General features: G+C 42.6%; 1 protein-coding gene across 6 annotated transcripts in view; it reads left to right on the forward strand.

Moving 5' to 3' along the window:
* C2CD2L (C2CD2 like) overlaps positions 1-16,322 on the forward strand; it is a 260,267-nt gene that overhangs the window by 108,707 nt on the left and 135,238 nt on the right. For 5 of the 6 annotated variants that reach the window (XM_056544588.1, XM_056544591.1, XM_056544592.1 and 2 more), the window contains 4 exons: positions 2,320-2,439; positions 14,177-14,284; positions 14,379-14,489; positions 14,577-14,679. In XM_056544588.1, coding sequence (XP_056400563.1) covers positions 2,320-2,439; positions 14,177-14,284; positions 14,379-14,489; positions 14,577-14,679 — 442 coding nt within the window. The remainder of the gene's footprint in view (positions 1-2,319; positions 2,440-14,176; positions 14,285-14,378; positions 14,490-14,576; positions 14,680-16,322) is intronic. The other variant, XM_056544589.1, reaches the window with a different exon arrangement.

Genomic DNA, 16,322 nt, shown 5'->3' on the forward strand with positions numbered 1-16,322 from the left:
CATTAAACGTCCATTAGAAAATCCCATACATCCATTTGAAAATCCCATTATAGTCTATAGGATTTTTACATTATCCGTTTTAATCCGTTATAGTCCGTTATTAATAGGACGTTATTTTGTGACGGGAGAATGAACGGAAGAAATAGTGCATGCACTATTTCTCCCGTTACTATCTTCCGTCACAAAATAACGCTTGTTTGCCTCTTGACAACGCTACTTAGGTAGCGAAACATGTTGAGGGGGGCCATTTAGATTTTATCTATCAGCCATTGTCCTGCCTTCAAAGGTGCATGGATGTGCCTGCAGGCATCCTATGTTGCCATTAGTCATATACAGTTGCATTATCAGGACATACATGGCGAAAGTGTAAATTTTAAACTGTTTATATGTGCAGAAATTACACAATAAAGATTGCACTTTTAAATATAAGTTAGGTATTTGGGAAATTAGGGTTTTTCTGGGCTGCCCACGGGCAACCCATAAGTAAGTAGAATATAATTCTACCTACTTTTCTGTAATAAATCTAATAAGAAAGATAGAACTTTTCACACTTAGGTGTAATAGAGGTCTTGTGCATTACATAGAAATGGAGATTCTAATCTCTTCATTCATATTTAAGCCCCAATGAGGGCAAAAAAGGCATCTAAAGTTCCATCTGTAGGTGGTTAAAACGTGCTATTGAAAAAGCCCACAATTTTCAGGTAATCAAGTTCCTTAAGGATTGCAAGCACATTCCACTCTGGCCTTTGCTGTTTCCTGGGCTGGAAAAGCTTGGCTTCCTTGGAACAGATTTCTCGAGCAACAACATGGTCTACCCCCACAACTTCTTCCAGCACTAAACACCTTTAATCTGGTATGTCTCATGTGGTGCTGCTGTGATGTCTTTTCTTGAGTCCATAACGACAGCACCTGTTTATTTGCAGTTACACATTGCTATACACATTTTTATTCCCTTTGTGTGTATTGGAACTAAACCAAAAAAGGAGGGGGAAAAAAAAAAGCAAATTGGACATAATGTCACACCAAACTCCAAAAATGGGCTGGACAAAATTATTGGCACCCTTAACTTATTATTTGGTTGCACACTCTTTGGAAAAAAATATGGAAATCAGTTGTTGCTTCCTATAACCATAAAAATCTGTTGGTTATTCTCAGATTTCATGATGTCTTGCACACGTTCAAGGCACCCAGTGCCAGATGAAGCAATACAACCCCAAAACATCATTAAACCTTCACCATATTTCACTGTAAGCACGGTGTTCTTTTCTTTTGTAGGCCTCATTCCATTTTCGGTAAACAGTAGAATGATGTGCTTTACCAAAAAGCTCTATTTTGGTCTCATCTGTCCACAAGACGTTTTCCCAGGATGATTTTGGCTTAAGTTCATTTTGGCAAAATGTAGTCTTTCTTTCTTATGTCTCTGTGTCAGCAGCGGGGTCCTCCTGAGTCTCCTGCCATAGCATTTCATTTAAATGTTGACGGATACTTCTTGCTGACACTGATGCTCCCAGAGCCTTTGGGGTTCTTTGGAACTTGTTTGGGGCTGCTTATCCACCATCCAGACTATCCTGCGTTGACAGCTTTCATCAATTTTTCTCTTCCGTCCACCCCCAGGGAGATTAGCTACAGTGCCATGGGTTGCAAACTTCTTGATAATGCTGCAAACTGTGGACAAAGGCAAATCTAGATATCTGGAGATGGACTTGTAACCGTGAGATTAATGTTTCCACAATTTTGGTTCTCAAGTCCTCAGACAGTTCTCTTCTCCTCTTCCTGTTGTCCATGCTTAGTGTGGCACACACACACACACACAATGCAAAGACTAAAGTGAACTTTTTTCCTTTATCTGCTTTCAGGTGTGATTTTTATATTGCCCACGCCTGTTACTTGCCTTAGGTGAGTTTAAAGGAGCATCATATGCTTGAAACAATCTTATTTACCCAAAATTTTGAAATGGTGGCAATAATTTTGTCCAGCCCATTTTAGGAGTTTGGTGTGACATGATGTCCAATTTGCTTTTTTCCTCCCTTTTTTGGTTTAGTTCCAATACACACAAAGGGAATAAACATGTGTATATTGCAAAACATGTGTTACTGCAATCCTTTTCTGTGAGAAAAACTTCATTTTCTTGAAAAATGTCAGAGGTGCCAACATTTACGGGCATGACTGTATATAATTAATATAATAAGAATGATAATAAATATATATATTGTCTTTGTTTTTTTCTTATTAATGCTGGAATACCCTTTTTAAGTTAGATATCACAGCAACCCTACTTATTTGTTTGTATTTTACCCTTCAGTATTGTCTCTATCGTAGGTGTTCCTTTGTCATCTTTGTGCTGACACAGTGCGATTTCCAGTGTCTGTCACTCAAGAGTCCCCAGTTGCTGTTTCCTGTGATACCTACCAGGTCTCCTTAACTATACAAAGTGCACAGGTGATATTGCTATGCTATTTCTGTAGTTCTGTCTTTCTTTTCTTTTCTTTTATTAAATTTTTTATTACTAGCAGTATAATTTGTAAAAAAAATAAATAAATAAACATAATCACATTTTTATGACACACCCTTTTAGATTTGCTAAAAATTTTGCTTGCAAAGTTACTTTTAACCCCTTATAGACACAGGCTGTTTTTACTTTAAAGGGATTATCCAGTGGAATTCATTCCTTACTGTCCCCAAGCTGCATACAAAAATAACAAAGACTTTAACTCCTCTTCTTCAGCTCCCTTGTAGCTCTGGTAACACTGTTTTCTCCCAAGCTACAGAGCGTAGCATCCACAGTGGGGGGGAACTGACATGACAGTGCCGCTCACCAGTTACTGGCCAAGGCAGAACACTGCTGCCACCAGTGATTGGGGTAGTTGCGCTGTGACATGACATCTACAGCCTTGGCTGGCTCTGCTGAAGCAGACTGTCAGCATAGATGGGGGCACCCTAATCCCAGAGCTATGAGGGAGCGACAGAAGGTGAGTTAAAGTGTTTTTGTATACAGCTTCAGGGTAATAAGAAATGTAACCACTAGATAACCCCTTTAACCCCTTAAAGGGGTACTCCACTGGCCAGCATTCAGAACCTTTAGTTCCGAATGCTGTGTGCGCACTGCAGGGCTCAGCCATGCCCCCTCCCATAGACTTGCATTGAGGGATCATGGCCTGATGGCACGAGGCAGCATGGCTGACCCCCGCAGCGCGCACACAGCTGGCCAGTGGAGTACCCCTTTAAGGACATGCTCTGTAAATATACAGTGCTGCGGCGAGTAACTTCCCACACTGCCCAGTCCGCTTATGTCTCAGCTGTGAAGCAAGCGCCAGAGCAGGTGAGCTCATAGCAGACGGGGCCTCACCTATAATGGCTATCACCAGCGATCATGCTGATGTCTGCCATTAACCAAGTAAATGCCATGATGAATGCCAATCACTGCATCTATAGCGAAGCCAGAGGTTCTTGTGGTCTTATAGGACCCCTGCTGTCAATTGTGGGGGTTCGATAAGCTCAAATGACTGCCAAAGGTATCTTGCCTCCCTCTGGCATGCAGGATGGTCAAGCTTCTTGTGCAGCCTGGAGAGCCTGGAGCTATATAACATAGTACTGAACAGTTAGTAACAATTTACCCCCCACCCAAATGTATATAACAAAAATTAAATACATATAATAAAAAAACAGTGTTAGGAAAGTAAACATTGGGATCCTTTTAATCATTTTGACCCACAGAATAAACAAAACATGGCAGTTTTACCATAAAGTGTACAGCGTAAAAAACAATAATGCAGTGGAAAATAACTCCTTCAGATAGGGGATAAGTTATAGATCGCGGGGGGCAGGGGCCGTGTCGGCCCCCACGTCATGCTGGGGACAGACAAGTCCCTTTCCTGCAGACTGCCAGAGAAGTTATTTTCCACTACAGTATTCCTTTAAAGGGTACCTGTCATCAAGCCATATTTTCTAAACTCAGATTATATTCCCTTACTACTTCTAACACCCCTCATGCACTTCGGGGTGTTAATAGTACCCTGCACGCACTTCCTGAGTTTGGTCTCCTGAGAATTTTAACAGCAAGTAAATAGCAAAGTGTCTTATAATTACATAAGGAATTCAAAGTTTAGCTTAGTGACAGGTACTCTTTAATTTATCTTTAATTATGGTAAAATGAAAGGTGTCATTACAAAATACAATTAGTGGAGAAAAAAGTAATTCCTCTTATAAGCGAGGAGGAAAAAACGAAAATGCTAAAATGAAATTGACTATGTCCTTACAGCCAAAATGGTCTATGTCCTTAAAGAGAAACAGACAAGCTGTGTACACACACTAAACCCAGTATACTGGGTTATAATGTGGGTGAACAGCTAAAAAAAAAAAAAAAAAATAGCCTCACTTGCAGCAATCCTCCCAGTATATGTAAAGTTGTGTCTTCTTCCTTGTAGTGGTATTGTGCAGCTCTGCGTATTGGAGGCATGGAGCAGTCTCTCTTTCACAAGGAACACATGGATGATAGCACCCTAATCTTTGATACCTAATTTCTCCTGATCACATCAGTACACTATATTTGGTAATAAGCTGCTGTTTAGGCACACAGCAAGGCACAAAATGAGGAGTGCCTTTTGGCATTTTTTATGTAGAATTTGCAGAATCTGTTTTCTCACACCATGCACACTTGCAGTGCCCATGGTGGTACCAGTACCTCACAAGTGACCCCCATTTTGGAAACTAAACCCCTCAAATTATTCATTTAGGGGTAGCTCCCACAGGTGTTAATCATTTTTAGCATTACGCCATGAAAATTTTACATATTGATGTTAATTTGCTCTTTTTTCACCGAACAAATGTTTTTCAAAGCTGTTGTACAGAGTGAAAATTGTAATTGCAACACCTAGCTTGTGCCACTGGAGACATACACACAGGAATTGTTTTGTAGGTATTCCTGGCTATGGCAATACCAAATGTTTTTCATGGTTTATGTAGCCTTGGCTCTTGGCAGGGCTTGGAATTAAAGGACTTTCTAGGGCCTACTGGAGCACAAAGTTTGCTGATATGCTTTTGGGGGTACATTGTCAATTTTGCAGAGTCTCTGAGGTACCCACGTACAGTAGGAACCCCTGAGAAGTGACCCCATTTTAGAATATACACATCTTAGTGTACCTGTCAGATCTTACAAAAAAAAAAATATTTGTTAATCAGTACCTAATCCTGACAATTTACATGTAACTTTTATGCCTTGATCACCTATATTTATTAAAAATAAAAACCTCTTTTTGTTAGCTCATAGTGTTAGAAATCCTCTCAGGGGAAGGGGATGTGTCCCTCCTTTGTGGTAGTGTGTGGTGATTGGTGTGTCATGTCCATGAGTTTTTTCATGTCCAGAAATCATGGACAAGCTGCTGCAGGACTGGTTAGTGTCCCAGTAGGTATGGGGACCCCTAGTGGTGGGATTTTCTGGTGCCATTTTCTTTATTAAATATTCCAAATTTTTTAAACAGCCATAATACAAAAGGTCTTTAATTTTCATCAGTAACAACATACAAAAGGTTTTTGGATCGCACAATGCTCATTCAACCCCTTAATGACACAGGGATTTCCCGATCGCCCATAATGGCACCTTTTGGAGAGACCGCCTCCTTCCTCAGGACAGGAAACAGGAACTGGAAACAGTTTGTATATAAGGACCATAGGAGCTGCTATTCCCCAGTTCTGTTTCCTGTCCTGCGGGTGGTAACCTGGACGGGTCCCGTACTTCGGGAAGTTTGCATGTAAGTATGGGGCTGTGGGGGCCCTGGTCTAATTGGGACATACAGGATACCTGCAAGCGGCTTAAAGACCTTCGTATGGGGGCAGCCGCTAAGTCTGGGTGACCTCTCCCGGTCCCTCTCGCTCCCTCCGGCAGGTGCATGCGGCCTTCTCCTCTTGCGGCGCGGCCTAGCGTTCGCGATCCGGCGGCGTTCGCTTCCGGGAAGAGGGGGGGCGGAGTCTGCGTGCGTACGCACGCACGTTGCGTGACGAGCGTACGTATTCAGCACGCGTCACAACAATGCGCTTTCGCCGGGAGGAGAAAGGGGGCGCTGCGGCCTATTCCAAGTACCTGGAGAGGGAAGTCCTTGCGGCTTCTGACCGGGAAGGGCGAAATCCGATACCTCTCCAGGATCCAGGAGAAGTGCTTGCTCCAAGTCAATGGAACAAGCGACCCGCATTGAAATGGAGCCTGCTGTAACAGCCGAACCGGTACTATGGTAGGGTAAGGGGACACCTGTCCCATGAAGTTTTTTTGCAACCTTTTAATAGTAGTGTTCATTTGTTTTAGACTAAGGAAATGCCTAGGAAGGCTAAATGTAAGAGTAAAGAGTGTGTTCTTTGTAGAAAGAAGCTTCACATTGTGAAGCCTGTGTTAAAAGGATTGTGGAGGATGTGTCTCCGTCTTTCTCCAAAAGTATGCAGGAGGTAGTCGGAGAAGGGATTAAGGCCTGTATGTCCACTTGGTCATCCGTGCAGCCAGAGCCTAGTTATTCCACTATAGCCGTACATTCTTCTGTACCTGGTTTTTCAGAGCAAAGAGATTTTTTTGAATTGGAAGAAAGTGATTTGGATTAAGAGTCAGAAATTTTGGAGGAGGTTCATAGTGGTGCTCTTTTTCCTACTGAAAATGTGGACGGCCTAGTCAGAGTGGTCAGATCGAACATGAAGCTTGATGATATGATTGAGCCTTTATCTGTGCAAGATCGCATGCATGAAGGCCTTACACCCCGGAAAATGATTGGGTTCCCAGTGCATGACTCTTTGACCTCTATTATAAAGTTTGAATGGCAAAGACCAGATAAGAGATATGCTATAGTACCGAGCATTATTAAGAGAAAATATCCTTTTCAGGAAGACTTCACCGTCAATGGGGATAGGTCCCCTAGAATTGATCCACCTGTAGCTAAGATGTCTAAAAAAGCAGCCCTACCATTTGAGGATGCCGGCTCTCTAAAGGAGCCAATGGACAGAAGGGCTGATGGATTTCTTAAAAGAGCCTGAGAAGCAACAGCAGGCTCCTTCACACCAATTATTGCTACCACATCTGTGGCAAGATCTTTAAAAGTCTGGATTGATCAGCTGGGGGAGCAGATCAGGGATGGTGCTCCTAGAGACCAATTGCTTCAATCAATCCCTACCTTGGCAGCAGCGGCAGACTTTTTATATCGGATGCTTCTGCAGACACCCTAAGACTATCCGCTAAAGCCTCGGCCTGTGCCAACTCTGCCTGACTGGCTATTTGGGTTAAAGAGTGGAAAGGAGGTGATCTTACCTCCAAATCTAAATTATGTGCTATACCCTGTGAAGGTTCCTTTCTTTTTGGGACTGATGTAGATCTGGTCTTAGAGAAAGCAGCAGATAGGAAGAAGGCCTTTCCCTTGATCCCTTCCTTCCCCAACCAGAACAAGATGCCCTTTCGTGGGAGAGGAAAGATGAGATTTCGGAGAGATTCATACAAGGCCAAGCAGTGGCGAGGCCAGAGAAGAATCAGAGGTTTCATGTTCATTACTCCTGAAACCTCCAAGTAGTCCAGTCAGCAATGACTTGAGGTTCCCAGTGGGGGGCAGGTTATCTCATTTTCTTCCCCAACGGGAGAAAATTTCTGCAAGCCACTGGATTTTGTCCACAATAAAAAAACGGTTTAAAAATTGTTTTCTCAGGTCTCCCGTCTCCCAGATTTGTTCCAACAGATCTCTGAAGGTTTCCAGAGAAACAAGCTGCCCTGGAGAAAGAAGTCTTCTCCTTGATTCAGAAGAGAGTTCTGGTTCAGTTCAGTTTCCGGAAGAAGAGCGAGGTCTGGGATTCTACTCCACGCTCTTCCTGGTAAGAAAGCCCAATGGCTCCTTCCGCACTATAATAAATCTCAAGCTATTGAATCATTTCCTGAAGTACCAGAAATTTCAAATGGAAACGATTCAATCAGCTATCCTGAACCTGAACTGTTTTATGGTGACCTTGGACTTGAGGGACGCATATTATCATGTCCCGATTTTCCAAGGTCATCAAAAATATTTAAGGGTGGCGGTAGTCTTGGGAACCTGCCTATTTCACCTCCAGTTTTAGGCGCTTCCCTTTGGCCTATCACAGGCTCTCCCCGAGTCTTCACCAAACTTATGGCCGAGGTGATGGCCCATGTAAGAGAACAAAATATAGTCATAGTTCCGTACTTAGACGATTTCCTTTTTGTTGTCAGACTCGGAGGAGCTCTTGATTCGGCAGGTTCTTCAGACTCAAAAAATTCTGTGGCAACTAGGGTGGGAAGTGAATCTAGACAAATCCCACCTGGTCCCTTCTCAGGTATGCACATTCCTGGGGATAGGCCTGGATTACACCCGTCAAATCTCCTTTCTTCCCCAATCCAAGGTGATTTTGGTCAGGCAGAAAGTGTCTCAGCTACTGAAACTAAAGGAGCTCCCATGTCTGTGCTGGGCCTGTTAACTTCTTGTATCCCAGCGGTTTTATGGGCTCAGTACCATTCGAGAAGGCTACAGGAACAAATCCTGAGCCAGTGGTATGGAGTCCCCGATTCTCTAGATACTTACATGACCCCTTCAGCCCAAGTAAAGAGGTCTCTTCTCTGTTGGTTAAATCCGGCAAATCTAGAAAAGGGCATTTATTAGGTAAAAAAGAACGAATTTTGCCTTACTACAGACGCAAGCCCCTGGGGGTGGGGAGCCCACGGAGAATCCTTAATCCTTCAGGGTCAATGGAGTCAGGAGAGTTCCAGAGAATCTCAGAACCTAAGAGAATTGAAGGCAGTCCTGTTCGCCATCTCACAATCCGTTCCTCTGCTTGGTGGAAAATACCTAAAAGTTCTGTCAGACAATTCCACAGTAGTCGCCTACTTAAATCATCAAGGGGGTACCAGATCCCCTTCCCTCATGAGGACTTCACATCTTCAGACTGGCAGAGATGCATCTCAGCTCCTTGTTTGCTCTCCATCTAAAGGGGTCCCAAAATCAGGTGGCGGACTATCTCAGCAGAAATCACCTGAACCAAGGGAATTGGGAATTAGATCAGACAATTTTTCTCCAGATTTATCAACGTTAGGGTACTCCCCGCATAGATCTGTTCGCCTCAAAGGCCAACAGGAAAGTAAAGGATTTTTTTCTCCCTGTCACCAGCAGATCACCCCCTAGGGATAGACTCCTTTTCACAGAGTTGGTGCAGGGGACTTCTTTATTCCTTCCCTCCGGTCAGGTTACTTCCAAGAGTCCTAACGAAGATCAGAGCGGACAGGGCGAGAGTAGTGTTCATTGCCCCATTCTGGCCCTGCAGGGTATGGTTCACCTGGTTGAGGATGATGTCAGTGTCAGATCCCTGGATCTTCCAGAGTCCCCTAACCTTCTACATCAGGGTCCAGTTATGCATGCCAAGACCTCCAATCTGCATCTGATGGCATGGCTGTTGAGCGGGGCATCTTAGAACAAAGGGGTGTTTCTGATCGTATTATTACTACTCTGTTGGCGAGCAGAAAAAAGGTAACTTCTCAAATTTATTTAAGAACTTAGAAAGCCTTTGGTAGATTCATGCAAAACCCTATTGATGTTCTTAAAACTCCTGACATCACAAAAATATTAGAATTTTTGCAAGCGGGTCTAGATAAACAGCTTAGATCCAGTACTTTAAAAGTTCAAGTGTCAGCACTTAGTGCTCTTTTTGATTATAAACTAGCGGAACATCCCTGGATAAAAATATTTTTATCAGCAGCAGTTAGGATGTCTCCGGTGGTTAGACCATTGGTTCCACCTTGGGACTTAAATATTGTCCTAAATTGTCTAACAAAAACTCCCTTTGAGCCATTAGTCGAGGTTCCCTTAAAGATTCCTACCTTTAAGCTTGTGTTTCTTTTAGCAGTCATATCCGCCAGGAGGGTTGGGGAAATTACTAGTTTCTCTATTAACCAGCCCTATTTGTCTGTCTTTAATGATAGAGTGGTGTTGTCTCCTGATCCAGCCTTTCTCCCCAAGATGGTCTCTGACTTCCATAGAGCTCAAGTTGTGATTCTACCTTCCTTCTGTGAAAATCCTAAAAATGACAAGGAAAAAGAATTCCATTGTCTAGATGTTAGGAGATGTCTTCTTCATTATTTAGAGAGATCTAAAGATTGTCGCCTAAGTTGTTACTTCAATTCCAGGGGCTGAATAGAGGTAGAGCAGCTGCTCCTAGCACTGTGGCAAGGTGGATAAAACAATCCATCCAGTTAGCATACACTTCTGCAAATCTAAATACCCCTTCAGGGTTTAGTGCTCATTCTACCAGATCCGTTTCTACATCAGGGCAGAAAGAGCCTCAGCTTCTATTCAGCACATCTGCAGAGCAGCCACCTGGAGTTCACCACATACCTTTTACAAACACTACAGGTTGAATCAAATGAGAGATGAGGATCTTTCATTTGTTTGTAAAGTTCTCCAGGCAGTAGTCCCCCCCCCCCCCTCTTTTATTAGTCTAGTCTACTCACTCTCCAAAGGTGCCATCATGGGCGATAGGGAAAACATTAATTACTCTTACCGGTAATTGTTTTTCGATGAGCCCATGATGGCACCTACTAATTCCCTCCCATGTTATATGTAAAAAAAAAAAAAAAAAAAAAAGGGAGATATAATAATATTTCCTAGCTATGTATGTAGGTTATGGTTGATTATTATTCATTGATAATTCCTTTTGGGTTGTTACTCCTTGATACTTGCTTAAGAACTGGGGAATAGCAGCTCCTATGGTCCTTATGTGTTTCCTGTCCTGAGGAAGGAGGCGGTCTCTCCAAATGAAAAACAATTACTGGTAAGAGTAATTAATGTTTTTTCATTTTTTAATTTTCGTTTTTTTTCCTAGTCTTTGAATAGCCATAGCACTTTCAATTTTGTTTCTACAGACCCATATGAAGACTTGTTTTTTTGCACTACCAATTGTACTTAGTAATGACCTCACTAATTTTATCACCAAATCTATGGTGAAACAAAAAATATATAAATATGAACGGCGAAGAGGCTGGTAAGAGCCCTCCCTTCGTTGATAGGGCCCCCTACTGATTTTACCATCGACTCAACTGAGCTGCCGGGATAATATTTTTTACATTTTAGACGCCATAATCAACTTTGATCGCAGTTCCTGAGTTAATGCCAGACATCGCCCCCATCTCATAGCAACGGGGACCATCCCGCTATGATGCACAGCTCCTGATTGCGCATAATAGAACAGGAGAGGGCGCATAGAAGGGATTTGGATGAAATGGGGGGTAAAATGAACTAATCATAAGTAGCATGAGGTGTGGAGTACATCAGGATTATGTGCACAACCCCCCGTTAAGATAAATCAAAACTGCAGAGATGTACAATACATTTAAAAGCAGGGAGTACACGGTCCTGGCTTTGTGGGTCAGGTCTAGCACTGATAAGTTGTGTACCTGTGGATACCTCTCTTGTGGTAACACACCCTGCATTATTTTGTGTCCTTCTTCCTTTCTAGTGTGGGGGATTTAGAAACCTAGAATGTTTAGGCAGATAAGAACCATTTGGCCCATTTAGTCTGCCAAATTTTCTGAATACTATCAATAGTCCCTAGCCATACAGCTGAAGTTCCTTGAAAATTCATCAAAAGAGTCAAACCTGTTGTAGGCTGGCACTGTCTTTTATACACATACAAAGATGTTATTGGATTGGCTCAGGTTCACTGGTGGCTCATGATGTAACAAGACTTTATTGCCAATCACAGAGTTCCAGTGCAATCTGCTTTTGAATACATAGCTCAAGCGTAGCAGTTTGGTTTTGATTCCTTCTGATTCATGGGAGCCATCTTAGCTGCATTAAGCATATAATGAAACATAGTAAAACATAGATATCACACTTAAAAATTGAATTTTCTTAACAATACTGGACACACAATATGCCAACAAGCAACGGTTTCAGGAGACCTCTCTGGTTTTTCTTACAGTGCTGCATTCCACTGTACTTCTGGCAACGAGGCATTTAAATAGGGGGATGTTTGTATAAAAATTACCCAGTTACAGATCGTAGCCCTAGTACAGCATTTGGTGCACTAACTCTCTATCTATCTTTACATTAATTCCCATGGCGGGGAGGGTGGCATTTTGGGGGTTCAATTGTTGAGTCCTTTCCTTCATGTACACAGAACTGGAACATGTATTTTGATGCACTTTCACATGATTTATATCTTTTCTTGCCATACCTTGCCCTCCTACTTTTCCATGTATTGGCGAAATGGTAACCTCCTCTTAAAGTGCACCAGGACTCGTCAGTTGATAGTTCCCTGTCGGGGATATACCTGCTGAAATGTGGTACTGAATGGTCTATAAGTGGCCTGGTCTTATAGAGCCAATCATAACTAGGGTCTTCTCGGGGTAGGCATGTGGCATTATTATTATAATGCAGAAACCACAATATGCCTTCGAACTGGGCCATGCGGTATATAGGGGCATGGTACATCAGGCCCGTGCTCCGTAAAATGCCCCAAAATTTGCCCATCTTGGACAGAATTACACAGGGGCCCACCTGTTAGGTTGAGCATAACTAGAGCTGGGGTTATGCACAATGAATTGTTAAGTATAGGTGTTAGTCTTGAAACTGTTCTTCTCTGTTAGCCTTGCATATGGAAATTGCATTCCCAGTTAATACAGGTATTTGGGGTGTATAATCCACTGGGTCTGTTGTTTGACTCAGGGGAGTCTCTAGATGTCGTGCATGACAACAGGGGGAATGTTGGGTCCTCATCACTCTTACTAGCAGTTTACGTATCTGTGACCATATATTCATATGCCTCTGTAAGAGAAGAATATGCAGAGAGAAAGAAAAGACAGGTGCTATCTAAGTGCCGTTAAATCCAAAATTGTGAAAAGATGATCTGTTTAGAATCTACTTGTTTCACCTATAGAGGATATAGTGAGATATTGCACTCACATATCAGTGTTGCGCTGCAGTCACAACACTGTTGATCACATATGAGTTAGAACTCAAGGATATTCCCGCGGCAGCCTTGCATCCGTGTGAATGGGATTGCGGAATCCCATTGAAGTTTATAGGACTTTAATTTGATGCAGAATTTTACATGCAGAAATTCTGCTGTGTGAATATAGCCTAAGGCTCTGTGACACCCTCACAGAGCACTCTGATTGACAAGCTGGAGGCATGCACCGAGCCCTGCTTGTCCCACCTACACTTTCTGTATTTTGCCTCAGTACATAGACACAGAGGCAATAGCTACAGAGACAAGACAGTGTTCTGTACAGTGGTGGAACCCCTAGTGGTAAGAAGTATGGGACACTTTTTAACTAAAAAAATATGTACTTTTTTTTAACCAATCTATATTATGAACATACATTTTTTTTAAATGCACTGGGCAATGGGTATGAAATGACAGTACTTTCTCTTCATTTAGAGTCTATGGGGAGTTGCTGTGGCATGCAGTACAGACAACTGTAAGTTAGGGCATCCATTAGGTCGCGTAATAACATTGAGGCAAAGCTTAAAGGGGTACTCCGGTGGAAACCTTTTTTTTTCTTAATTCAACTGATGCCAGAAAGGTAAACGGAAAGGTAAACTTCTATTCAAAAATCTTAATCCCTCCAGTACTTATTAGCGGCTGTATTCTGTCACAACCAGAGTTCTTTCTGTTGACACCACTGTCCAGGTCAGGAACTGTCCAGGGCAGGAGAAAATCCCCATAGCAAACATATGCTGCTCTGGACATTTCCTAAAATGGACAGCGGTGTCAGCAAAGAGCACTTTGGTTGTGACAGAAAATAAATCCAAAAAGAAAAGAATTTCCTCTGTAGTATACAGCTGCTAATAAATACTGAAAGGATTAAGAATTTTTTATAAAAGTAATTTACAAATCTGTCTTACTTTCTGGCACCAGTTGATAAAAAAAAAAAAATAAGTTTTCCACTCGAGTACCCCTTTAATTATTCACTGACTGATGGACAGACCATGAAAACTTTGGAAAAAATACACATTTCTGGATGATTGACATTTACTTACTTTTTTAAAGCTTTTTACTAATAACAGTTACTTTTCAGTAAATACATTGCACTCGCTCTTCAAAAAGCTAGAGAAATGTAGGACTAGGTAATTTATTTTTGTTAGACTGCAAGTAGAATAATCCTCCCTTATGTGTGCACAGAGTCTAATGCCTTGCCAACTTCTGTCATTTCCAGATAGAAGTCCGATTTCAAGAGCTGCAGCAGACAGGTCTCTTGGTGTCATGGAGTTTTAAAGAGCGTCCAGATATGTTGCTTCATGTTGTACCAAAGCAGTCACATCAGGTACATTTTGACAAATGTTTTTCCTACTGTATTTTTATCTGACAATTTATTATAGGTCCCAATAATGTTTGGAGACTACTGTCTACATCCCCAGAGTAGTGAAGGAGGTGCTGAACTCTGCACAGTTCAAGATCTAGTACAAAATGCAGTGGTCACAGCAGAGCCAGCCATGATGTTCAACTTAAAAGCTCATGATGGTAATATGGTGAGTGATTTACTATTCCTACTATGCTGTATTCTGTCTCTACATACATGTATCTCCTCATATTATAATTGAATCTATATTGTATAGGGAATTTGTGACAGACTGATCCAGGAATCCCCCACTAGAACAGAAAGCTTTAAACTTCTTGTTCGACAGCTGCATCTACGGGATGTTGTTCTGCCAGATTCAGGTTGGCTATTTTCCTTTTATATCCTAGTATATCTATAGTTGGAGCAGATTTAGTTCTTATATACACAGTTGTTTTACCACTCTGGTTTGTAATGAGTCCTCTAATGTACCCCACAATAAGCCTCCAACTTTTACAGAGGCTGTTGCTTCTTGAGCACAAAATATGCATGTTTGGTAACCATTATATATCTTGTAGCACATGGAGGTCATGCTGGTCTGTTCTATGGCTCAATGCCGAGTTTTTCAATATTTTCATGTTAGTGACCCCCTTTTCAGATGTGCATAGTTTTGTCTGCAGGTAAGGAGTGTCACACACTCCTTACCGAACTGCCAATTGATCTTATCACATCCTGCTCTGCTTGGAGTGGTATGGAGGACAGTCAGGCATTTAGCTGGATTGCTTTTAGAAAACTGGTAGGAGGAAACATGTCTGGCACACCCCATCAAGTTTGCATGGTTGGCAGATGAGAGGAATATTTGTTCAGAGTTAGCACTGCTGCAGCAAGACACTGCCTTTGACAGCAGGGGGTGTCTGCTCCAGTAAGGAGGAGAAGAAGATTGAAGGCAGGCCAGACAGATGCTGGTAGTGGGGGACTCTATTATTAGGGGGACAGACAGAGCAATCTGTTCAACGATCCCAGTGTTTGTGACAGTGTGTTGTCCTCCTGGTGCTTACCTGCCTCAATCGATCGGACAGAGGCAGGCAGCGGGTGGCAATCCTGGACAGGCGGCAGACAGCGAACCTGGTGAGTCTGTGGCCTTGCCTCTGGAGGACCACAGTTTGGAGACCACTGTGCAGCGATCTCTAAACTTTGGTCATCTAGATCTTGCAAAACTACAACTCCCAGCATGCCTGGACAGCAAACTGTTGTCTGGGCATGCTGGGAGTTGTAGTTGTGTGCCTCCAGCTGTTGCATATCTTCAACTCCCAGCATGCCTTTCGGCTGTCAGTACATGCTGGGAGTTAGTTACCTATCTCAGGGTTTCCCCAGCAGTGTTGCTCCAGCTGTGGCAAAACTACAACTCCCAGCATGCACGACCTGTCAGGGTACATTCACACGCGGGTTTACAGTGAGTTTCCTGCTCACAGCGTGAAAACTCGCTGTGAACCCCGTCCATGTGACTGTTCCCTAAAACCACTACACTATACAACATAAAGAGTAAAACACTACATATACACATACCCCTACGCAATTAGCACCCCCCCCCCCCCAAATAAAAATGAAAACAGCCATTGACTGTCCAGGCATGCTGGGAGTTTTGCAACAGCTGGAGCACCCTGTTTCGGAAACTCTGCCGTAGGGTATTTTTGCTTGAATCTGGGGCCACCCCTATGCAAATTCCTAATTTATGCCTCAAATGTGCATGGTGCTCTCTCACTCCGGAGCCCTGTAGTATTTCAAGGCAACAGTTTAGGGCCACTTATGGGGTATTTCTGTACTCAGGAGAAATTGCTTTACAAATTTTGGGAGTCTTTTTCTCCTTTTACCTCTTGTTAAAAGGAAAAGTTGGTGGCTACACCAGCACGTTAGTGTAAAAAATGTAATTTTTTACACTAACATGCTTGTGTTGCCCCATACTTTTCATTTTCACAAGAGGTAAAAGGAGAAAAAGACCCCCAAAATTTGTAAAGCAATTTCTCCT

This window comes from Hyla sarda, chromosome 10 (assembly GCF_029499605.1).
Source record: "Hyla sarda isolate aHylSar1 chromosome 10, aHylSar1.hap1, whole genome shotgun sequence".
NCBI classification, from domain to species: Eukaryota; Metazoa; Chordata; class Amphibia; order Anura; family Hylidae; genus Hyla; species Hyla sarda.